Below are 25,761 nucleotides of genomic sequence, written 5' to 3'. Positions count from 1 at the left end.
CAAGAGACAGAAGACACACAGACTAGAAAGGCCCACCCAAGACAGGGACAAGACAAGGAGCCCAGGCAGGCAGGTAGGAAGCCTCAACAGGGCATGAGGTATACACAGAGCAAGGCAAAGCTGATACAGGCAAGGGTCCAGGAACAATGGCAAGGACTACAAAACCTTAGGCAGATGGGAACCAAAGGCAAGACAAGGGATGGACAGAAACAGAAGAACCAGGCCAGACAAACTAGGCCACCTGGAGACTGAAACAAGACCAGGACAAGGCAAAGGACAGCCACAGAGCTAGATCCACAGGAACAGAAGCACAAAGGAGACAAACAAACAGGGACAAGACTGAATAATACAAGAAGGCCATAATGGCCACACAGAAACAAGGCAAGGTAGAAAGGCCACTAGACCACACAAGAGTAAGGCAAGAAGGCACCACCATAACAAGAATAAGTGCAAGGTTGGTCAAAGTAAGGAGCTGACGTGACTTGATGATGAGGCCCCTAGTGCAGGGAAAGGCAGGGTTATATAGGGCAGGGCTTGCTGAGTCATGCAGCCTTCAAGACTCTGGTTGGAGTGAGTGTAAGCGTGGCTCTGGGAGGACCTCTGCTGGCAGGGGGACTACCTAGCAGCCAGATTTTTTTTTTTTACAAATTGCTTAATTCAGTCTTTTTATTATTGAATTAACAGTTTTACACACTCAAGAACACTGTACAAAAAAATAACAAAAGCAACAAGAAGTGCAGGAGAATACAGGCAGTTATCCACTTAGGCTTCAAAACAAAATGAAATGTGTGGTTTCCTTCAGGAATCGAGGAAATCTGTTAAGGCTTGCCAAATAGCACGAACTTGCTTCTTCTGGCACAGTTTAGTTGTTTTCAGCAACTTCATCTCTATAAACCATGCTTGATTCAGTCTCTTCCTGCACATGAAAGTCTCTCTCTGTGCAGGCACTGTGAAGGTCATTTTCCAACAGTCCACATAGGCTGAAGTCTGGGGGCACTTTTTTATCCACAGACTTTAGCCAGAATTTTCAGAGTGGATTTATTGCTTGTGAAATTCACGGGTGTGTGCATGTGACGTCGCCAACACACGCACACAGTTAAACCTGCTCGGGAGAAGGATTCACTTTGTGAGCTATTCCTTTAGCACATGTGACCACCCTTCTCGAGTCTTCTCGACAGCGGCGCCAACCATCTGGAACACCATGCCCCCACCTAGACAAGAACCTTGCATGCTGACATTCAGAAAGAAACTCAAGACTTGGCTATTTCTACAAGCCTTCCCTGATCTATGACCTCCCCAACTACAATAACTCGCCATGGTCCTCTAGTCGATGTACCCCAACCCTGACATGGCTTCTGACTCTATATTAGTTAGTTCCGAGTTTTATGAACTGATACTATTTAGTCAGGAATATACGATATTATTATAGCCCTGAGTATATGATATTATTTATATATTCGATAGTATTCAGTCCTGAGTACATGTTGTTATTATAGTCCTGAGTATATGACTAGATATTATTTATTTCTGAGTTAGCCATGCCTCTGGCTCTTCCTCCTCCCAGTTCGAGTGCCCCTGTTTTATTGTAACTTTTGTTCACTTTTTTCACTTTTCGTCTATTGTTCATGTTGATGTTAATGTTATTGCACCATTGTTTCTTGTAAACCGATATGATATGATTGGTATAAAAAAGCCCTAAATAAATAAATAAGACGCTAAGGTTACAGGCTGAGGGGACTGTGAGAATGATAGTGTTATCCATAAGACAGAAAATAACTCGCCGGCTTTTCATAGACTTGACAATTTCAAATCATTCTGATATTTTGCATCATTACGCAAAGTGGAGTAACTATCACTGAAGTCTAGCACATCATGCGAGCATTCATTTCCTTGAATGAAGCATGTCCTGGCTCTTGCTAGTGCTGCAGTATTTTTGATGTGCATGTCGGCCAGTCGCAGAGCTCATGTCAACCTTCTGAAGACTCTGTATTCAATTTGAAATTTGTCCATTCCTGTGAACTCTGCTGGTGGATGGGTGGGTGAGGGAGAGAAGAAGGGGAGGTTCATGAATGATGTCATTTACAAAGTTTGAAAGAATATGTATTTCATTTTGTTGTAAGGATGCTTTAATTTATGGTGTATTACCAGGGCCGGTGTAAGGGGATTAGGCACCCTAGGCACTTTCTGCCTTGTGCCGCCCCTCCAGTCACAGCCCCTACTCCTGCTTTAATAAGGCAGCTGCAGAATACCTTTCATGATTTTCAGGGAGGTGCCATCTATCAGGCCTATCCAGTACCGAGCTTCAGCGGCCAATTGCACGCTTTCCCCGTGCAGGCGGCCATCTTGTCGGGAGGAGCTAAGGCAGGCCAGATCGTGTTCCTGCTCATGGCTGGCTGCAAAAAAGTAAGTTTTTTGCCGGCGTCCGGGCTGGGGGAAAGCTTCGCCGCTGTCATCTCTCTCCCCCCATCCCAGAGCAAGGCTGCTTTTCGCGCCCTGCTCCGGGAGGGGGGGAGAAGAGATGACAGTGGCGAAGCAACTTACTTTTAGCTTTTAAGTTTTTTTCGCTTATTTTTTGGATTCGCCGCTGTCATCTCTCCCCCCCCCCTCCCGGAGCAAGGCTGCTTTTCGCGCCCTGCTCCGGGAGGGGGGGAGAAGAGATGACAGTGGCGAAGCAACTTACTTTTAGCTTTTAAGTTTTTTTCGCTTATTTTTTGGATTCGCCGCTGTCATCTCTCCCCCCCCCCTCCCCCTCCCGGAGCAAGGCAGCTTTTCGCGCCCTGCTCCGGGAGGGGGGAGAAGAGACAAGCGGCGAAACAACTTACTTGCACGGGGGAAAGTGGTCTCCGTGGCAGCCCCAGTCCTCTCCCCTCCTCCCGAAGCCAAAAAAAAAAAAGCTTTTTTTTTTTTGGCTTCGGGAGGAGGGGAGAGGACTGGGGCTGCCACGGAGACCGGCACCCATGATCGCGGCCGGGGCAGGTGAGTGGGGGCTGGGGGAAAGCTTGCCACCTACCCTTACCCATGCCTCTACCGCCTGGGTCAGGGTAGGCGGTAAGTTTGCAGGTTAAACGCGCGACAAAACGGCAGGGAAAGGTAGCGTTAGTCGGGGCGCGGGTTACGGGATGCTAGGGGAATAGCTAATTGGCTCGTTTGCATGCAATATCGCGCTAATTCGCTCGTTTGCATGCAATATACATGCCGCGGGCGGAAGGGGTTACCTGGGGAATTTAGGACGCGGTAGGAGTAGGTTAAAGGGGATTCGGGATCGCAGGAAGGGCTAACGCGGCTGGAACGTGAGTTAAAAGCGGCTTAGGAGCAGGGTAAACGCGGCCGCACTTTACAGGATAGGCCTGTATGTGAGACAGGCCCGTGAAATGAAAAGTGAAACAATCAGAGTAATACACAGGGTCGGCGGAAGCACTAGGCGAGCTAGGCCTGGGCCTAGAGTGCCGACTATTAGGGGCAGGGAGCACATGCCGACGCTCCCCCACACCTTGTGCCGCCCACCCACTCCTCCACCCTCCCAATCCCCCCCCCAAGACTCATGAAAACCCCTGGTTGTCCAGTGGGGAGGAGGAGGGCCTGGGAGCGATCTGATGTTCCCAGGCCATCGGCTGCCACTAACCAAAATGGCACCGATGGCCTTTAGACTTTTCCATGTGACTAGGGCTACCAGTGTCATTGATCAACCTGTGTCACATGGTAGGGGTGCTGGTCATCCATTTCCCCTACCATGTGACATGGGTTGGCCAATGGCATGGGTAGCTCCTGTCATATGGTAGGGGGCTAAAGCCACCGATGCCATTTTGGTTAGTGGCAGCCGATGGTCCGGGAGTGGCAGATCGCTCCCGGGCCTCCCACTAGACCACCAAGGGTTTTTGTCAGTCTTGGGGGAGGCATGAGGGTGGTGCAATTGTGGGGGGGGAGGGAAGGCAGGGTGAGGTGGGGGCTGGGCAGAATTTTGAAAGTGCACATTTTGACCCTTCAAAATTCTGCCACCTGAAGCGGGTGCCTCACCCTGCCTCATTGGCTCGCGAGCGGCAGCGGTGACGACCCCCTAATAGTCAGCACTCTAGGCCCAGGCCTAGCTCGCCTAGTGCTTCCGTCGACCCTGTGTATTACTCTGATTGTTTCACGTTTCATTTCACGGGCCTGTCTCACATATTTATTTATTTATTTATTTAAAAACCTTTCTATACCGTCGTTTAGTGATGCACCATCACAACGGTTTACATTTAGGCACAAAATAGGTTTGCTTTGCTTTCTAAGTTATCCATGGGGTGCCAGTATTTTACGGTTACATAATTCATAATATACTCTAAATGAGAAGTGTGTTGGAGATACAGTTTATATGATACTGTGGTAATCATATGTGATAACTGTTTTAATTTAAAATTTAATTATGATTAAAACAAAAAAGTAACATTCTGCTTTTTATAGGTGGCTTTCAGCTGTAGGAATTTGTTGTTATTCAGCGACCTCACTGTGAAATGCTTTTTTGAATAGCCAAGTTTTTAAGCTCTTTTTGAAGAGTTTTAGTTCTTTCATAAGTCTAAGCTCAAGCGGTAATGTGTTCCATAATAACGGTCCTGCCAAAGATAGCGCTCTCTCTCTAACTTGGGTCAATTTTGCTGTTTTGACTGAGGGTATGGTTAGTAGTGCTTTATTCGCTGATCTGAGATTTCTTTGAGGGACATGTAATCGTAGGGCAGTGTTTAGCCAGTCGGCCTTTTCGTCGTTTATTAGTTTATGAACTGTGCATAGTGTTTTGAATTGGACTCTTTGTTCTATTGGGAGCCAGTGTAGATCTGCAAGTGTTTGGGTGATGAGATCTCTTCTTCCTTTTCCAGTTAGTATTCTTGCAGCTGAGTTCTGTAGTATATGTGGCACCTCCCTGAAAATCATGAAAGGTACCCTGCAGCTGCCTTGTTAAAGCAGGTTGAGCAATGATTGTGCTAAATCTGAGGATAAGCAGGACGTGGTACATCTTGCCTGTCTGGTCTCAACTTAACTGTATTGATCCGATCTTGGGATATCCTACCAGGTCATAACAATAATGAGAATCAGTAGTCATTCTGGGCCAGCCTGGTGGGTCCTGGCTTTGATTCCAGGCTCAGGCCTTCTGCTCCCTGGGTTGCCCGAGGTGGGGGATGCTGCAGAGACAGAGTTCGTAGAACCTGAGGAAGGAAGGGAACACGGTAAATTGTGCAATGGTGGCACCTAGTGGCCAAATTTAGGTCCCATGGTTGCAGGACCCTGGAAGGAACTCTGGTGCATGTCCCCCAGCCTATGACTTTCGTTGTGATCGCTGGGCTTAAAGTTAACTAAGAGGGGATAAGTCCCTGGGTACTTGCGAACGAAGGCTCATGGCACCAGTTCCCAGCTCCAGTTCCAATTGACCTTGGAGCCCAAAGCCGCAGGAGGAAACTACTGGATCAAAAGAACAGGAGACGTTCTGAGATATTCCCTAAGTCAGCATGGAAAAAGGATTGCTAACATTTCAGATTCATTAAGCATCTGCTATGGGGACAAGTACAGCATGGTATGCAAGAGAGCAGCACTATAAGACAAAGCCATAATTCTTTGTTTTTTCTTCTTCTTCTTCTTTAGGAAGTTCCAGTGGAAATTCTTCTCCAGAATACACTAGAAAAGAATTTGGTATGTTTATGTAACAATTCTGATCTCTAACTTGAGTAACCAGATTCTTCTGATTATCTCATTCATCCCATAAGTCAAATTACTGTAATAACCATTGGGCCACAACCAAAGAAAAAAAATGGTTCCTGAAATGAATGTGCATCCCAGATTAAGACTTGCCAGAGGATAAAATTACACACTGAAACCACTTCTGCATGTTTTGCATGTTATAGATATATAATATAATAATAATATATAATAATATAGAGGATTCACGTATGTTGCTGGACTGCTAGATTCATTGATAGCTGATTAAAAATCCAAGCGTTCCCATATTATAAACAGTTGCAATGCCACATCCTGCTTCCTTATATGTAGGCTGTTAACCTCATAAAAGCTGGGCCTAGGGCGGAAAGATCGTGCTTGAGGAAGATCAGAGAGAGATGAGGAGAACCAGAAAGAGAACAGAGACAGACCCTAGGAATAAAAAGATCTCAGCAGTGAGAGAGAGAGTAGGGAGAAAGATAAAGAGAATGAGACTGATAGCGGGGAGAGAGGCTTGGACACTGGAACTGGACAGAAGACGGGGAATTAAGGAAATGACTCTGGGAGGGGGCCTGGCATCAGATGAGAGAGGAGGAATGGAAGCGAGAGAGTAGAGTAGGGGAATTAAAGGGAAGAAAGGCAGAGAGGTTAGATCAGTAAGAGAGGCTGACTATGCAAGGAAGGGATTCTGGAAGATCATAACAGGAAGAGCAAGAAGGCACCTTAGAGAGACAAGACGTTGTTGATGCATGTGATGGAGAAATAACATGAGTCCTTTTCCGTACCTAAACTCGTGCTGCATTGCATTCATTTCCTAGTGGGGAGTAAAGAAATAAAGTGCTTTTTAAATTTCTGAATGGGCTAAGCATTTAAGTGAACTGAAAGGTGCTTCACATTCACGAGGCTTGTTGTTTTTGGCAGACTCTAACGCGCCTCTTCTCTCATTTCCTTTCTCAGCATCTTCCTTCACCAGGGGGCGGACTCAGAGCAGAGGTGAGCCACGGGCCAGGGTGACGTTGGGGGCGCGATTGGCCTCCCGCTTCCCAAGCACACGGCGTAGATGTTAGGCTGCGGGGTGCAGATGGTACATTTTATGGAGATGGGTGCACCGTGGCCCAGCTTTCAGTACTTTCAAAGGGAGCAGCCTGGCAGGCTTCCGGAGAATGGGACGCTGGGCCTGGCCGTGCATTCTTTCTTCTGGGAGAGCCCATGTTCTCAGGAAACCTCACTGTGCTCCTTCCCATCCAGGCTTCCTTCTAAATTGCCTCTGCTGAGACGATAGAGAACCAAAAGGGAAAAAAAAACCATTAAATAAAGCAGAGCACACAGTACATGGCCCTCAATACTTACACCATGGATGTCTCCCTTCTTCCTGTCAATGGTTTTCTGTTGAGACCCAACATGAACCGTGCGTCTCAGCTGGAAGGCAGGGCTTCTCTCCATCGGATCTTTCAGCCGTGCGAGATTGACTACCAAACCTTAAAATAAGCCCGCTTTAATCAAGGCAAAATGCTCCCCTTTTCCCCCCTCTGCTTTTGTATTAGGTGAACCTCTGAGGGAGATGCGCCGGTGCGAATTACTCAAAAGCCCGGCGGGCATTAAAAGCAAAGGGTAGAGTTTGTTCTGCGCCGCAGCCAAGAAGCCTTCCCTCCCGGCGGGCACCGCTCCCTCGTGTGCGAATGCAATAAGGCACAGGGACGTGATGCTACAGGCCCCTTGGTCCTCTGCAAGAGAATTCTCCTAGTGAGGGGGGGGGGGGGAAGAGGTAATTCTGGATTGCAAAAAAGAACAATAGGGTTACACAAGACGGGATATTAGTGCCGCCGGCAGCCCCAGCCAGGGGGGCCAGGGTCTGGAATGTGAGCTGGCTCGGCCAAGTTTCCTTTCCTTACCCTGGGATTTCATCCCAGCTGCAATACATACACCCCCCCCCCCCCCACCAGCCTCATGCTGAAAAGGACGTCCCCCGGCAGCACCAGCACATATACAGTACCTATAGGTATAGATCTATAAATACATATATCCTGTGACTTAATTCAATTGGCCCTTAAAACAAACAAAATCATTAAGAGCCTTCCCTCTCCAGCACCAACCCTCCTCCCCCAGTTTCTCATTCAGATTTTTATTTCATTGCTGAAGTAATATTTATTTTAAAAAGTTTTAAAAGCTTTTTTTTTTCCCCCCCCTTAGCCTCGCCCACCACTTTGCTGCCAAGTAAATGCTGATCCTTATGAGAGGCAGGTGGTGGTGGTGCCACCCTGCCCACGTGCCAGGCAGAAAGGCAGGCACAGGCAGCTGACGAGTGGCCTGGAGAGAGGGAGCCTTCTGCACACAAAGGCAATAGGCAGCTTTTCATCCCCCTCAAAAAAAGAAAAAATATGAGAAGAGAAAAAAATGTATTAAGCAGGAAAAAAAAAACCCTTTGGGAATAAGATGAAAAGAAACAGTAAACAGAGCCAAAAAAAACCCCCAAAACCAGGCCATTCCATATTCCAAAAGTCTCTTGCTGGTATTGCTGTTTTATGCCTCCCAGCACAGGCCAGAGGCACAGACCCTCTGCAGGACTTTTCCTTAACCTTGCTAATCTGTCCACCAGAAGCAGCTGTGGACTGGTGCCCTCCTCTCCCTAGCCTGCCATGGCTCAGCCGGGCATCTGGCACCTTTGCAGCAAATCCCGGCCTTGTCAGATTTACAGGTGATAACCCTGGGGGTGCAATTAAAAGACTTGGATCTCACTTCCTCGGCGGGCGACCTGAAGACTAAACTTTCACTCTCTCTCTCTCTCTCTCTCTCTCTCTCTCTCTCTCTCTCTCCCTCATCATGCTGATTATCTTCTCCAAGCCTGCAGCATATTCACGGCGGAGCAGATGCCTGATAGCAAACGGATAGGGGACGTAATAGGAAATAAAACAGAAGTCGCTGGCCCCGAGCTCCATCCATTATTCAGAACAGGATGTCAGTATCGGTGTCACCAAAGAATTAATCATCTGCATTTTTTTTTTGTCCCCCTGGTGCAGAGAGTGAAATCAGAGCCCGGCTGCAGAGTGCTTCTCCCTCCGGAAGATGTAAGCATCCCCTCTCTTTCCATCTCTAAAGTCAACCGAATAGCCGGGGGGAGTCCTTCCTCCTAATGTCTTTGGTTAATTGTCACTCCCTAATTGATGACTCTGGAGTTAGCATCTGCCCTGGGGGTTTGTGAAGAGGGGGGAGTGGGGGCGGGGTGTGTGACCTCCCTGCATTGATGCTCATTCATCAACCTACTAAATGCCCATAAAACAGATTAACACCTTTACTAGAAATGAAAGGATGAGCTTTACCTGCAGGTGTTAATAAAAAAAAAAAATGATTCAAGAGGATTGATGATGATGATGATGATGATGATGTACTGCAGATTATTTCTCAAAAACTCATGACCTTCACTGTGTAGGTGCAGCTTCAGCCCCCGAGTGGTTTGGCTGCAAGGGCAACCCTGGTTTAGAGCCCTTCTGACAGATTCCCCAAGCAGCAGCTGAAAACATCTGTAGGTGGCTTCCTAATTAGAGATGCCATGGGGCTTATGCTGTCTTTGCCTTGTAGAGAAGTGCGTGAATTTTCACTGGAAATGTACAATGGTTGTGCCACAAAGTGCTTTTTTTTTTTTTTACTGTACATACAAGCCAACATAATACTTGGCACAGGATGGAGCAGATATGGAATGGACTTCCATGTTTCATGATATCAGTATGTCACTTAATAAAGTAAGATGTCTCATTTCCTCTGTACACAAAATGGTCACCCACCAATACCGCCAACCACCCATGGCCTACAAATTTCCATGACAATTTCATATTCCGGTAATTAAGAGGGGGGGGAAAAAAAGAGATGTCAATTGTTTGCCAGTTGGAAGCTTATTCTCTAGAAAGGCCAGAGAACAGAATTGCATGAATAAAGCTGTACCAGACGCTTTGCTGCTAATAAGGCGTTCTTGGCATTCTGCTTGGCCCTATCGGACCTGAAACCAGCAGTCGTGGCGAGAGACAGACCATGCAACATCTTTTGAGCTACCCATTGCTTGCGGACGGCTCCTGCACTGGGCAGGATCTTGTCAAGGCCGACTTACGAGTGCAGAAATGTGCTTATCGGTGGAAAGAGAGATGCTTTTAAGGGATGGACACGAGGAGAAGAAGTAGCCTGGCTGGTCCTAGTCAGTGCACTCACTTTCTTGCTTCTAAGAGCATTAAAAATCCACCAAATAAAAAAATATATGACTAGTGACAATGAATGTTTGTTTGTTTGACAGGAAGGTTTCACGTTCTTCCCAAGGCTCTTACAGTTTCCTTTGTTGGGATGTCTTGAGGCTTGTTGGACCCTCTGCTAGAACCACAGAAGCTATTCTGTTCGCCAATTAACTAAAAGAGCACAGGATTGTCAATAGTGGACTTTCAGTTTTTTTTGAATGTTCTGAATTAATGAAAACTCTTAGGATTGTTAGCATTGATAAGTTCCCGCCTTTGGGGGCCTGCAAGATCAAAACTCTTTCTGATAATTCTAATACATTTTTTAAGTTAGAAAAACTAATTCAAAGGGTTAAACGAAAAGGATTTTACTCCTAGGCCAAAAAATAAAGGCTGGGGACCATTTTAGAGAGATTAAAAAACAAAAACAAAAAAACCATTCTAATCTAATATATGTGCTATTTTAAATTCAATAGTTCACATGCCAGCAGGGTGTGAGGCACTATTTATAAGCATGAACATCTGAGCTACGGAGCTTCAGCCATTCATTTGTTAGATCTGAAAAGAACCACACAATGAAAGAGTAGATTACATAAAGACAGTATTTAGCCTCGCTGTATTCCCAAGACATAAAGACGGTATTTAGTATCACTGAATCTGAATAAAGCTGGAGGAGTCCTGCCCTGACACGAATGCTTTTGCTTTTCTCCCCCAGGGACAGAACTCGACGATGTGAAGCGTTTACTGAAGGGAGGCCGGTCTTCCAGCCTCAGCCCCACTCGATCCCCCTCGAACACACTCCCCATCCCCAAGAAAGCCATCGTGGAAACCAAGACGATAACGGAGAGCTCCCAGTCAGGTACTACTGGGAACCGGGGGCCGTGCGGCCAGCATCCAAAGTCTTACTCTACGTTGCCTCGTCTCTTCTTGAGCGCCTGCCGGTAGATAAGGGGCAATGCCTGCCACTCACTGAATTACAGCAAGAACAAGCCTGTAGACGTCCAGCGATCCTAAGCACGTGTTCCGCCAACCGAAACACCTTCCTGTGCTAATGATTGATTAGAGATTTACTGTTGTTATACAAACAATGGACCCATCTATTACAGTCTGTTCTTCATTCTGCTGAATCACAATGCAAAATTCTAGAAGGGTTCCTGGTCACCTTTTGAACAAGCTTGTTATGAAGACGGCACTTACGCACCCGCTGATGGTGCATGGATTAACAGACCTTTAGTTTTCCATTTTGTTTAGTGCAAACTGGAATGGTAGCGCACACCGAATGTTGTTTTTTTTTTTAGCATGCACAAAAGCCATTTTAGCACAAGCTAAATGGAATTAAACAAAATGAAAAACAAAACATTTTTTTCCCTGCACATCCCATCACAGACATCATAATTCTATTTTCCCTGTCCCTGAAAGCTTCATTTTTTTATCACCCTGTTTGAATCATCATACTCCTTATGTATGTATCTTTGCCCTATTTATTGAAAGGCGTAACTTTACCTGTATACAGTTTATGCTAAAAGGATAACTTTTCAAAATTGCTCGTGGGTGCCCGTATATACATGAATATGGGCATGTGCAAAGTTGCTCCAGTAGTTTATAGCCTGTGTGCAAACGACATGCGCAAGTTATAAAAAAAAAACAAGTACCTATGTGCACAAACAACATGCTCGCATAAGTAAAAACCACGAGCCAGGCAAGTTTGGACTTATCCGATCACTAGGGGCGGCACTTAGCTACATAAGACTGAGAAGTGCTACTTAGATGGACTTAGCACCGGCTAAGTAGCGCTCGCTACTACTTAGCCGGATAAATCAGAACATAGCCAGAGAAGTGCAGCTACTTTGCTGGAGAAGTAGGAATTTAGCCAGATAATGATATACCCGCCTATTTGCACTTCACACTTTAAAGAGATACGTGAGTAGCTTTTACTCACATTATTTAGACACATTTACCCCGCCCCCCGCCCCATAAATCAGGTTTACATACGTAAGTCAAAGGATTTTCTAACGTGCAATGAAATAACCAGTTTTACCAGTTAGTCTACCAGTTCACCCAGTCCGTCTGCTGCTCGTGAAGACCCTCCTGGCTCTTCAGCCTGACGTCTCCTCCCCTCCCCATTTCACTCAGACCCCTTACCCCCAATCATTTTTTTCACTTTTAAGATGTTTATGATCGCTTATTCCCGCTGTTGAGCATGAGCACGGCGCCACATTACGTGGTATAAAGCTGCAACGTTCTGGCATAAATGTTGGCCTCTCCCTGAAATGCCCTGGCCCTCTCCTGTTTACATGGGCGCCGATTTACGTGCGCATGTGAAGATTGTTAAAATAGCATATAATTGCGTAGATGCTATTTTGCATGCAGAAGTGCCACTTACTTTTTACGCTTGCGACTTTTGAAAATTCACCTGTAAAATGCATATCGACCCAGGTTACACAGTCGGCTTGTGCACGCGCCTTGTGTTTGAAAATCCGGGGGGGGGGGAAGGGTTTGTATGTGCTTGAAAGCATTCGTGTAAATCTGCGCGCACACACACGCACTGCCGAAACGTTAGGCCCTGACGCGGGAGTCGGGAGCTCCAGATCGCCATAATCTTTCTGCCGTTTAATTCAGCAGCTGGGACCTATGATACAACCATCCTGGATGCTGCACTTCCATCCTACATGTGGACCTCCACCCTGCCTGCAGGATCGTCCCTCGGGGGCCAGCACAACAACATGATCCACACCTCCTCTCTGAACGCGAATGCCCAGTCAACGGGTTCAGGTAGGGTGTCTGCACCCGCGCCTCGGCGACTGCAGTCCAGCTCGGGTCTCCTTTTTGGGGAAGGGGGGGATTGGGTCACCTCGGCGATGCAACAGAGAACAGACAAAACGATGGCACGTCAAAGCAGCTTCAGCTTTTTTCCAGTGTCCACGCTGGATGGAATATTTTTGTTTACTGAGGGCTGTCCTATTTATGAACTTCTTGCAACTGTACTTCCTTGGCTGGTTGACAACATCTCTGGCCTGAATCTCTTTCCCAAGATTACAGACGTCATTGATACAAGCTAAGTGTGGCTGCCATGTTGGTCCACTTGAATACACGGAAATAAGGATTAACAAAGAGAAAACCTAGAAATATTTCAGGTAATACCTTTTATCGGACTATTTAGTCCAATAAAAAGGTATCACCCTATATTTTTCTGTTTGTTTTTTATTTGCTAACCTTTTATTTCAGTCAATGTCACTGAGACGCCGTGTACTATACAGGAGTATTCACTGTCAGGCTACTTTTTCAGACTCCTATTGCATCCCAGTTTCATCCTTTCTCATTATGAGCTTAATTATAGACAGAGCTACTTAAGAGAGAGTTGTTTAGCACATGGAGCTAGGGAAAGTATGATTGCATGTTTCTAGCAAGTACGTGAATTTCCAAGGAACCCGTGGCACCAGTACTCTTCAGTCTAATGATGAGCTTTAAGCTAAATGCCTAAATGTAATAGCATTTCTTATGCAACGCATAGATCTGGTATTCTTCCCTATTTCTCCCCCTGCAGTGTTTGGCATCCCGAATAATCTGGCTCCCAGCTCCCCCGCGCTGACCTCAGGGCTCACCACATCCTCCTCAGGTTGGGTTCTGCACTCCTTCGCCATGTCTATTCGTAGTGCTGTGAAATCTTTGGCTCGTAGATTCTGAGTATTTAGTTAGCCGGAAATGGCTGAGGTTTGCAACTTACGCAATTTCAAAGGGGGGAAAAAAAAAGCCCAGTGGGCGAGTTTGTTTTGATGTGAGAGAGTTACATTTCTGCAGGTTGACCGGATGGTCCAGCGACAATGCCGCTCGCTGCTATGTAGGGAAGCTTGGATTTGATTGGCAGACCAGGCTGCCACCCACCCAGGGCTGGAGATGCTGCATAGCAGGCATTGACAGTCCCTCAGGGGAGATTCAGGGTGTATGTGTACTGGGTTTGGATGCTCCGCAGCACCCAGCAAAGAACTGTTGCTGCACTGCGATGTTGCTGTCAATACGTTGAGAAAGATGGATGCTAACAGGGTGCAAATAAAACATCCTGGTAGCCACAAATGATGCCCCATGGCACCTTTGCTTCAACCTATCGCTGCCATAAATGGCAGAGAGTGAGACTGGGGTAACTAATGACTGGGCTGAAGGAAAGTGAGCTAGACCAGAAAACGTAATGTTTAGCATGCTCGCAGCTAAGATTAATCAGGCTGGGTAGCAGTAACTAAGTACAATCCCATTGTAAGCATTGTGAGTGTACAATTCATGTTTAAGTAGCCATGCAGGGCAGGCCTTCTTCTCTAGGTCCATTTTTACGCTCTGAAAATCTTATATTGCAGTATTCGGCGTTCAGAACAACCTAGCTCCAAGCTCTGGTCTCATCAGCAGCAGCGCGGTCACAGCTTCAACGGCAGGTCAGTAACACGATCGCTACTAACCCCGGAACCGTGCAGGCTCAGTCGTCTGGAGTTAGGGTTGCGAACCCTCACAACCAGGTGGCACCAGGCCCGCTATGAAAAATGTAAACGACCAGCCCTTCTGAAACTTCTAAATGTGAAACATTTGTCCCAAAAGGTTTTGGCTATGTGGGAATACAAAGCAGATGAAATCTTAGCTTTAAAAAATGGGAAAAATGTAATTAAAAATGTTAGCAAGAGGTACCAGATGGGAGCAGTGAGAATAAACAAAGTGATAATGGGAGCTGATGATGTGAAGTCATAAATCATACAAAAATATAAGGCAAACTGTTAACATCTTCAGACTATGGTGAAATCACAGAACCACTGGCCGTTCCGATTCATGGACCGCGATCACCCTCAAACCATGTATAACATTGATCATAACTGCTGCCTGGAAATATACGTTAGACTGGGAGGAAGTGTTAGAAGGAAGTCCTTTGCTGGTTGGAAGACGGAGGGGAGGTAGTGGATGCCTGAAGTGGTCCCCCCAGCGTAGGTGGCATAGGTCGGGCCAGTGGTTGAGTTGGGAAAGATATGATGGAGGGCAGTGAATGAAATAAGGTTGAAAGGTTTGGTACAAGACGTGAGGAGCGGAGCTGGCCTTGGTTTACGCTTGACAATTTCTCTGCTCATCTACCCAAAGTGGCAGAGGGGAAGACAAGTGGATCCGGTAACGCTGCGCTGCTGCGTTACCGGATCCTTTGTGCACCATAAGGTGCCCACTTTTGGTGTTTTCCAGCCATTTTGAAAGGATTATTGCTGCTTTTAGATTCCGTCACGAGTCGGCTTCCATTGTTGGCTTTAATAGTAGCCTCGGCGGTAAGTCGCTGCATTATTTCACGGCCATGTCCCAGCAGAGATAAGCGAAGTGCATTTCAGCACAAATCCTGATTTATGTTTTATGATTGCATTTTACTGTGCAGCTGGCTCTTTTTGCTGCTCTGTTCCGTGTCATAAACAAACCCCATGTTGTGCTTCATTGAAGAGCTGTGACTCCTGTCAGGGGGGGCTTCCTGATACCTGGCAAATCTATTTTTGCGGTATTTGCTAGTGATTTTTTTTCAATCTGCATCACTCAGAGCAGCATGTTGTAGTCCATAAACACACCGCTGTCTAGAGACGAGTGCAGAGTTCATTATTCATTCAATAAGAAACAAATAAATTAACATCAAATTATAGTCCCCATCATGGTCCCCAGCACCACAATCCTACCAAGTATGCCTATAAAATACTATCCTTTTTAATTGAACAATTAAGTGTAAAATGTGACTATACAGTCTAATAAAGTTCCTGTTTGTATCTTTTTATCAAAATAAAATGGTGAAAGCTCAATAAGCAGCTATGCTAAATTGTTCTGGTTATTGCTTTTATCAACAGTTCAAGCATTAGCGACTCGAGTTACGCCAAACAATGAAATATCACCCCACTCTCAATTTTCTATTGCAGCCTACGGCATTAAGAAAAATGTCCCTCAGAGCGCCCAGGGCACAGGGGTCCTTAGCACAGTGTCCACGTCAGCAGGTGAGTTCTCCAGACACGCTCAGAAGGGGCCGTGTCACCTCATGCTTTTTATAAGGATGGATCAGCGGCAGGCGCACGCTTTGCAGCTCCTTTAAAGTTTGCTAAATGATAGCTTCCCGTTTCCTCAGGCTGTAGGCAGTGCAGTGTGCAGAACAGCTGTGCAATTACCCTCCAGTCATCTGCTGGGTTTAGATATTTCCGTTCTGTTATCCAGTCCGGCTAGCATCCTTTCTGGCTACCCTCCAGCTGGAATAATTGTACTTAACTCGCTTTCCCGCTGAGTGTCTGGAATTCAGAGGATGCCACATGACCGGAGTGTAAAACGCACACACACGAGGGGGTCCCAAAAATCCGAGGAAGGTGGTGGGAGGGGGAGATACTTTTAATGCAAGAAATGTGTAGATAACAACAAAAAGCACGGGAGAGTCCTGGTTTAAAACCAATGATTATCGCAGCAGGGGCTATGAAAAAAGATCTTAACCAATTTCAAACTGCAAACCACTACACCCAGCTCACAATGTCCGGTTAGAACATGAAGGTCCAGCTGCCTTAATAACTGGCTTCTGACAGCTATTGTGCTAAGTAATCATAGAATCAAACACTCAAAAAGCGATAATAATATCGCCATAAACTGGACTTGGTACAGACTTTTTCCGTGGTCCTGTGCAGCGTGGCTACTGGTCTGGTGCATGGGCTTTTGAGCCTGTACTGTACCTGTGTTTTGCCATGCGTAGGTGGCTTGCGTTGTTCTCCTACTGACCACACGCCTTCCTAGGCTGTTAGCGCTGGTGCTCGGGCGACACGCATGCATGTGTGGCTGAGATGCTCTTCGGTGAGTATTGAACTCACTGTCCGAGCTTTTCCTCGCCAGAGCTGCTCACTTTGGTCTTTTTTTTTTTTTCCAGTTAACACCGGGAACGCTCGCAGCGATGATATCCTGAGCAAAGACTACAAGTTCCTGCTGCTGGAGAAGGAGAACGCCCCCCCGAAGAAGGAGTCGGAGCTGCTGATCATGTCCAAGGACAGTGGGAAGGTCTTCACCGCCTCCACCACAGGAATCAGCAGTAGGTTCCACGGGCACCATGCCAGCCAGCAGGAAAGGGACTTAGGGCAGCTGTGCCACTATTAACGAACGAGAATGACAACGAACGACAATTACAGTGCATGAACAGGCGACGGAAAATATGCACCAAAAAAAAAAAACCAGAGTCAAAAAAAGTGAGCGCAAAACTGTAAACAGGGCCAAAATCCACAGGTTTCCAGCATACAAACTAATGTATAGTGTGAAAGACATGGGGCCAGATTTTCGAATCTAGGCACGGGCGTAGATTTGTGCGCGCAACCTGGCGCGCACAAATCTACGCCCAATTTTATAACATGCGTGCGCAGCCGCGCGCATTCTATAAAATCCGGGGTCGGCGCGAGCAAGGGAGTGCACACTTGTGCACCTTGCGTGCGCCGAGCCCTAGGGGAGCCCCGATGGCTTTCCCTGTTCCCTCTGAGGCAGCTCCGAAATTGGAGCGGCCTCGGAAGGAAATTTCCTTCCGCCTCCCCCCCCCCTCCCCCGCCCTACCTAAATCCCCCCTACCTTTAATTCTTTATTTACGCCTGCCTCTGGGCAGGCATAGGTTGCGTGTGCCAGCACGACCGCTGTGCTGGAGGCCTCTGTCCCGCCCCGCCCCTGGCCTGCCCACTCCCCGCCCATTTTTTCAAGCCCCGGGAAATACGCGCATCGCCGAGCCTGTGCAAAATAGGCTCGGCGCGCGCAGGAGGGTTTTAAAAGGGTTCTGCGTGTATATTACGTGCGTAACCCTTTTAAAATCCGCCCCATGGCTGGTAGGGTGACAATGGGCCTTCATAACACCCACGCAAGCTTTCACTGTAGCGTTGTCAATGGGTCAGGTGTAATCATTGGAACACACCAGAAATTCACTTTTTAAAAATGTTTCCAATACGCACATAGAAAATGAGAAAGTTACTCCCCTTTCCTCGAATGGCACCCAGTTGAAGAACAGCGGGCGGAAGGCCACCCTGAGAACACCCAACACAACGTCGTGTTTCGGCTCCTGCTTCAGGGGTGAAGAAATTGCAGCAGTGTCGCCTTCGTTTCAGTCCTTCTCTCCCCCCTCCAACCTTGCTCTCCCTCTCCCCCCCCGGAACAGGAGACGCCTACGGGCACCACGCGACTTTCAAATGATCGTGCTGCTCGAACCTTTGGAAAGCCACGCGTTGTGTCGGGCGTATTGCATTTCGATTTGAAGCTGCTACTACAAATAAAAGGATCCCTGCACCTAAGGTGAAAGGTCTATTGTCCTGCTCTTCGGCCCAAGACACTTCCCACGAGCTGGGACCCCACCCCCTCAGATTGCTGCGGTGCGGTGAGAATTCACGGCCACTTACAAGACAAAGAGCTGGGTTGCTTTCCAGATATCAATGGGCCAGGTTTAACCACTGCGCAAGCAGCAAAAAAAAAATTACCAAAAGCATCTCGCAGGCCTTCATTATGAAAGCAATTAGTTAAATAATGCAAAACAACAACAACAAAACAAAAAAAAGAACCATTTTGTCTGGCCAGAGCTTACATTTCATGGCATTGTTGGCTCTTTTAATTTATTTCCCGTTAGAAAGCCTGCTCCTTAAAATGATTTTTCATTAGGAAATTAGAAATGCTAAAATAGTCTCCTTTGAGCAATTTGAAATAGCGCAAGTTTAGATTCATGTAATAAACTTGCTGCAAGGCAGAAACGTAAGAAATTCCCGTGAGCTTTTTGCACGTTTTTGGCTGAATTTTTGGGGGGTGAGGGGTGGGGCTGGGGGTTTCTTAGCCCAGCAGCTTCTTCCTTCTTCTTCTTTGGGTTTTTAGCTCAGTCAGAGGCAGCTTCTATTGAGCTAAGGCACTGTGATCCTTCATTTAAAACCTCCTGGGGTATCCTCCCCACCCCTCCCTATTTTTATATCCTCCATTCCTCAGCCAGGCACCACCGATGTCAGCGCCCTCTGGAATCCAACTAACGTTGGCCACTAGGTGTCACCACTGAGCAATGGGTGAGACGTCCCCTCTGCCACCCTCAGTGGCTGCGAACGCTGTTTCTGCCCAGGGAGCAGAAACCTGGACTGGAACTCGGACCCCAGGTCCTTCGCATGGCAGCGCATAGCCCTTGCCGCTGTGCTACAGGGCTGGTCTTCTTGCCTTAAATCTAAGACCACAGGAAGATTAAAAGGCTTCCTGTAAGCCACACCAGAAGTAATTCTGAAAGTAAACTGAGCCACAAATTATGGGGTTGCACTCTCTGACCACTAATCTTCATTGAGAAATTCTGAAAGACAACTTTCATTATTGTGCTCCCAGATTCATGAAAGGGCTTCACGAGATGGGGAGGAGTCTGCTTGCTCTCTATCAAGTATTCCTTCTGGAGGTTTTGTGCAAAATGTCCTCCTGGTTTCCTTCTCTCTCTCCTTTTTTTTTTTCATTTTTTCTTCCATTTTCTCATTTTAGCTTTGGCCTATCTCTTGGCTAAGGTAAACAATGATAAAGGTTCAAAGCAGTGTGCTACCCTAGTGTTGTGTTCCGCAGCCGTACCTCCCCTACAGCGGCGACCCGCCGCGGCAACTCCTAGAATAGCCTCCGAGCCGGTGCCTGTCGCTTCGGCGCTGGTCCCTGGTTTGGCCGCCGGGTGGGGAGCCATCCCTGCTCCTCCCTCACGGCGTCTTGCAGTGTTTCCTCCGCGGAGGAAATCCAAGATGGCCGCCGCCATCTTTAGGCGCGAGGCCGCACCTCATCCTTAGATTTAAAGGGGCCAGGCCCCTTAACTACTCACAGCTGTTTCTAATGGGCCTGAGTAGAGGAAGTATATAGGGAAGCTTCCTCTGCCCATTCCTCGACTTGGCAACGTCCCACATAGTCAGGTCTGCTTGCTTTGGTGAGTTCTTGTACTTCAGATCCTTGTTCCTGTCTCGTCTTGGTGTTCCTGGTTCCTGACTTTGGATTGGCAAGCGGTGATTCCTGGTGTGTGACTTCGGACTGGCAAGCGGCGACCCCTTGGTGTAAGACCTTGGACTGGTAAGCGACGACCCTCTGACACTTGACCTCGGACATCTTCTGGACCATCGTCTCCAAGGGCCCACCTAAGTCCCAGCAGCCTGGGTCCCTATGGGCTCCTCCCGGGGGGACCGCGGGCTTCCAGGGATGAAGCTCCAGTTGGCCCTTGCACCGAACTCTCGACTCCTTGACCTCTCAAAGGTCCACCTAAGTCCCAGCGGCCCTGGTCCCTACGGGCTCCTCCTGGGGGGACCGCGGACTTCCAGTGGCAAAGACTCCGTTCCTCTTCTTGAGATCACGACTCTTCGTCTGCCTCCACAGTCGCCTCAGTCTCCAGTGCCGAGGGTCAGCTGGTCGCATCTTCTGTCCTGCCTCGCCACCCAACGGGAGAACCTACGGTTCCACTTCCTAAGGTATTCCATCCTCCCGTCGGCCCAAGGGTTCACAACCATAGAAACATAGAAACATAGAAATGACGGCAGAAGAAGACCAAACGGCCCATCCAGTCTGCCCAGCAAGCTTCACACATTTTTTTCTCTCATACTTATCTGTTTCACTTAGCTCTTGGTTCTATTTCCCTTCCACCCCCACCATTGAAATATCTAGCTTGATTAGTTAGGGGTAGTAGGGGTAGTAACCGCCGCAATAAGCAAGCTACACCCATGCTTATTTGTTTTACCCAGACTATGTTATACAGTCCTTATTGGTTGTTTTTCTTCTCCCCTGCTGTTGAAGCAGGGAGCTATGCTGGAAATGCGTGATGTATCAGTCTTCTCCCATGCCGTTGAAGCAGAGAGCCGTGCTGGATATGCATCGAAAGTGAAGTATTAGACACATTTGGTTTGGGGTAGTAACCGCCGTAACAAGCCAGCTACTCCCCACTTTGTGAGTGCGAACCCTTTTTTCTTCTCCCCTGCCGTTGAAGCAGAGAACTATGCTGTATATGCATTGAAGGTGAAGCATCAGGCTTATTTGGTTTGGGGTAGTAACCGCCGTAACAAGCCAGCTACTCCCCTCTTTGTGAGTGTAAATCCATTTTTCCACATTTCCTCTTGCTGTTGAAGCTTAGAGCGATGTTGGAGTCACAGTAAGCATGTGTATGTTTATTGAATAAGGGTATTGTCTCCAGGCAGTAGCCGTCATTCTGGCGAGTCACCCACTCTTCATTGGCGGCCTCTTAACTTTATGGATCCACAGTGTTTGTCCCACGCCCCTTTGAAGTCCTTCACAGTTCTGGTCTTCACCACATCCTCCGGAAGGGCATTCCAGGCGTCCACCACCCTCTCCGTGAAGAAATACTTCCTGACATTGGTTCTGAATCTTCCTCCCTGGAGCTTCAAATCGTGACCCCTGGTTCTGCTGATTTTTTTCCTACGGAACAGGTTTGTCGTTGTCTTTGGATCATTAAAACCTTTCAAGTATCTGAAAGTCTGAGCATAACACCTAGTAGGGGAAATTTAATCTGCTTTACGCAAGACAGTTCCAATCTTAGCAAACGAAACTGGTGCCACGAACCCACAAGAAATATAAAATAAAAGTAATAATAATAATAATTATTATTATTACTAACTACGATCCAACCCAGGGTCTCAATGGCACTGCATACCTGGCTCTGATTCTCAGGCCTGGCACCTGTTCCCTGGGCTAGCTGGGGCTGGGGCACAGTGGTGGCAGCGTTCACAGCTCCCCAAGCGAGAGGGCACATCAGCGATACCCGCCGGCTGGCTGAGGAGGGCCCCTGTGCCAGACCCCAGAAAGGAACCTACAGCCGTGCTCCTCAGGCAGAGGAGTGTCCCTGCGGCAACCGGGATAGATGGGAGGGGGGGGGGGGGGGGTGAAACTGGGGCAAAGAGCAGGTATCAGGGCACCGTGAGTCCAATAAGGGCTAATTCTAACTGAACAGGAAGTAGGGGGACGCTGCTAGGTGGGGGAAAAGAAAAAGAAATGATTAATAAAATAAAGGATTCCATTTCTTATTCTTTTGACACTTACCACAGTAACCAACAAAACACAAATAAAAACTGTCAGATTTACTTTCTTTTTTTTTTTTTTAAATGTCTTTTTCATTTTTTTAACCCGACCGTTTCATCCTGTTCCTGCGGGCTTCCAGGTCACTTGGAACCAGCCTCTACTGAGCTCTGGCACCTTCAACCTTTATTTCCAGCTACCTGTAGATTTTTTTCCCCTATTTTTTTTATTTCCCTTTCCTCCTAACCCCTTGTCATTGCAGCAACCGCCCACAGCCAGGGGCCAGGCACCAGGTTTCCCTCCGCAGCCCTGCAATCATGGGCCCTAAATCCAGCCACTAGATGTCGCCTTCAAGCAAGGACTGGATTCCCTTCTCCTGGGGCTTGTAGACACTGCCTCCATGGCATCCCCAACCACAGCCGGCCTGGGAAGCAAAGGCCTATCCAGGCAACAAGCACAGCATTGTCACTGAGCCATTGGACTGACCCCAAGAGTTAATTTCATGTAGCACTGATTCACAAGATCTTATTGGTTTCTTCACTTTCTTATGGGGGAATCTCAACAAATATAGTGCCATTAAAAACATTTGATGTGCCCAAGCTAAGCATCAATGCATGTGATCAAATGCAAGATGATTAAGAAATTAAGAACATGCCATACTGGGTCAGACCAAGGGTCCATCAAGCCCAGCATCCTGTTTCCAACAGTGGCCAATCCAGGCTACAAGTACCTGGCAAGTACCCAAAAACTAAGTCTATCCCATGCAACTGATGCTAGTAATAGCAGTGGCTATTTTCTAAGTCAACTTGATTAATAGCAGGTAATCGACTTCTCCTGCAAGAATTTATCCAAATCCTTTTTAAACCCAGCTACACTAACTGCACTAACCAGATCCCCTGGCAACAAATTCCAGAGTTTAATTGTGCGCTGAGTGAAAAAAAAACTTTCTCCGATTAGTTTTAAATGTTCATGGAGTGCCCCCTAGTCCTATTATCCGAAAGATTAAATAACCAATTCACATTTACCTGTTCTAGACTGCTCATGAATTTAGATCCCAAAAAACAAACTGGAGGCCGATCCAATGTGTGAATAAAGTTCTCCTTTTTTACCGATCTCTCATGAATTTAAACACCTCTATCATATCCCCCCTCAGCCGTCTCTTCTCCAAGGTGAACAATCCCAACCTCTTTAGTCTTTCCTCATAGGGGAGCTGTTCCATTCCCTTTATCATTTTGGTCGCCCTTCTCTGTACCTTCTCCATTGCAACTATATCTTTTTTTAGATGTGGCGACCAGAATTGTACACAGTATTCATGATGCGGTCTCACCATGGAGCAATACAGAGGCATTATGATATTTTCCATTTTATTCACCATTCCCTTTCTAATAATTCCCAACATTCTGTTTGCTTTCTTCACTGCCGCAGCACACTGAGCCGACGATTTCAGAGTGTTATCCACTATGACACCTAGATCTCTTTCTTGGGTGGAAGCTCCTAATATGGAACCTAACATCATGTAATTATAGCATGGGTTATTTTTCCCTATATGCACATTAAATTTCATCTGCCATTTTGATGCCCAATTTTCCAGTCTCACAAGGTCTTCCTGCAATTTATCACAATCTGCTTGTGATTTAACTACTCTGAATAATTTTGTATCATCTGCAAATTTGATTACTTCACTTGTCGTATTCCTTTCCAGATCATTTATAAATATATTGAAAAGCACGGGTCCCAGTACAGATCCCTCAGGCACTCCACTGCCCACTCCCCTCCACTGAGAAAATTGTCCATTTAAGCCTACACTCTGTTTCCTATCCCCTAACCAGTTTCTAATCCACGAAAGGACATCGCCACCTATCCCATGACTTTTTACTTTTTCCTAGAAGCCTCTCATGAGGAATTTTGTCAAATGCCTTCTGAAAATCCAAGTACACTACATCTACTGGTTCACCTTTATCCACATGTTTATTAACTCCTTCAAAAAAGTGAAGCAGATTTGTGAGGCAAGACTTGCCTTGGGTAAAGCCATGCTGACTTTGTTCCATTAATGAACTTGTATCAGCAGAGGAAGGCCTCTCTGGATATAGCCTATAAAGCTTGAAAAAAAATCATAAAAGTACCAGTTTTGCATCTTTTTGTGTATACTGTATCCTCTCCCAGGTTCGCTGAGTGAAGAGGCACTCAAGAAAGACAAGCAGATAGTCGTCAGCAACGCAGACAGTTATGTGAAAGCGGAGTCAAACGGTGAGGACACATTATATTGTATGCCAGAAGGAATAAAATAATTAAAGTTCAGCATCTCATTTCCTTATTGTAGCCTGGAGAATATAATTTTGAAAAACCTAATTACAATCTGCCATTTTTTTTTCATTACCAGGAGGTTTAAAATTCACAAAGGACAAAGCCACCTATGCAGGTGAGTGAGTTCTTCCACTCGTTTCTAGAAGGGCAGTCAACTAACTTTCTTGTGAAAATCCTAAGGAAATATGTTGCAAAATAAGACTTGGTTGAGAAGTGTAGTGTACCGTTGCTCTGGGATCAGTAACAGAGTCTATCAGGAAGAGCGTGCACATCCCAGACATTGCCATCTGCTGTCAGAAAACAGAGCACATCTTGCATTTTCCTAAAGAGGGGTAGGTTTGTTACATGCATTGCAAGATCAATTAGCAAGGGGCACGCAACACATCTGCATTTCTGTATTATATTAAGACATGAGATACGGATTGGTAGGATGGTGGAAATCCCTTGAGAACTGAGATTAAAATCCTCATTGTGCCATATCGCATTCCTGCCCAATTAAAACGTTTTGGTGTCGTTCTGTGTAGTAAGAGGAATTCTCCCTCAAAGATAGGACTAAAAACAAATGAACCTCGCCGTTTTCCTTTTCTGTTCTGCTTCAGAAATCCATAAAGACGATGGAGGCGGTGGAATAGGGGCCGCTCCAGCGTGGTGTCCTTGTGGCTCCTGTTGTAGTTGGTGGAAATGGCTCTTGGGTTTGCTCCTGGCCTGGTTGCTGCTTCTTGGACTGCTCTTTGGACTCATTGCTTTAGGTAAGAACATTCTGGGCAACCTATGCTACCCCTGATGAAGAAATGGTTATTTCGAAACACTGGACCACTGCCGGGGGATGGTCAACTTTGACAAAAGCTAAGTAATTGTACATATTTTTTAGGTCCAATAATCATGTGTCTCCGAGGATTCTATTAAGATTTTATGTGCAATAGTGGAAAATTCTTAACAAATATATAAGACCAAGTGATTGAAATCTGCCATAAACCAGACATAACAGCATAGGTAGTTCACTTTGAAACTTGTCATGAGTAAAGTTCTGGCGGATGTTTGCAGCTGCTTTCTGCGGGAGTACTTTTGCTATGGAAAATAACACACACAGCTGAAAATGAAATCTATGCAAGTTCTTTTCTTCCCCTGATGTAAACAGGAACCCAAAAACGCCTCTGTAGAATTCAGGCCTTTTTGGAGGGAGGGCAGTCTTCAGACTGCCCTCCCTCTAAAATTATGTAGAAATTGCTATTTAGCACGTAAATTCCTTTGAAAATTCTTATCAAGTTCTGTCAAACATTCCATGAAATATGGTAACCCCATGGTTTATCTTTAAGCTTCTCAATGTGCTTATGACGTAAGTATGCTGAAGTTACGGACTCTGCTCATGGTGGCTCAGGGAGCATACCTTAAACCTGTCAAAGCATTAACGTGTGACATTTATTTGGCTTTGAATAATAATAGCACTATTTGGAAGGGTGATTCTGTTGGTGTCTGTGGAGGTGAACAGCATGTTTGGAAGGGTCATTGTCATCCTGTATGGGTGACCATCTCACATTTACAATGAATTCTGAGATAGACAGAAAGTGCT

The 25,761-nt window shown here is 46.5% G+C and overlaps 1 protein-coding gene across 2 annotated transcripts in view; it reads left to right on the top strand.

Annotated features, from left to right (window-relative positions):
* The window catches only part of COL17A1 (collagen type XVII alpha 1 chain), a 135,257-nt gene that overhangs the window by 25,919 nt on the left and 83,577 nt on the right, over nt 1-25,761 (top strand). The window contains exons 6-17 of one of the 2 annotated variants that reach the window (XM_029610329.1): nt 5,608-5,655; nt 6,637-6,672; nt 8,697-8,744; nt 10,609-10,752; nt 12,516-12,665; nt 13,438-13,509; nt 14,240-14,314; nt 15,806-15,880; nt 16,786-16,944; nt 24,051-24,134; nt 24,268-24,306; nt 24,791-24,940. In XM_029610329.1, the coding sequence (XP_029466189.1) occupies nt 5,608-5,655; nt 6,637-6,672; nt 8,697-8,744; nt 10,609-10,752; nt 12,516-12,665; nt 13,438-13,509; nt 14,240-14,314; nt 15,806-15,880; nt 16,786-16,944; nt 24,051-24,134; nt 24,268-24,306; nt 24,791-24,940 (1,080 nt within the window). Of the gene's footprint in view, nt 1-5,607; nt 5,656-6,636; nt 6,673-8,696; nt 8,745-10,608; nt 10,753-12,512; nt 12,666-13,437; nt 13,510-14,239; nt 14,315-15,805; nt 15,881-16,785; nt 16,945-24,050; nt 24,135-24,267; nt 24,307-24,790; nt 24,941-25,761 lie in introns of both variants that reach the window. The other variant, XM_029610328.1, reaches the window with a different exon arrangement.

Source organism: Rhinatrema bivittatum, chromosome 7 (assembly GCF_901001135.1).
Source record: "Rhinatrema bivittatum chromosome 7, aRhiBiv1.1, whole genome shotgun sequence".
Lineage (NCBI taxonomy): Eukaryota > Metazoa > Chordata > Amphibia > Gymnophiona > Rhinatrematidae > Rhinatrema > Rhinatrema bivittatum.
This window is presented reverse-complemented; position numbering and strand designations above follow the sequence as displayed.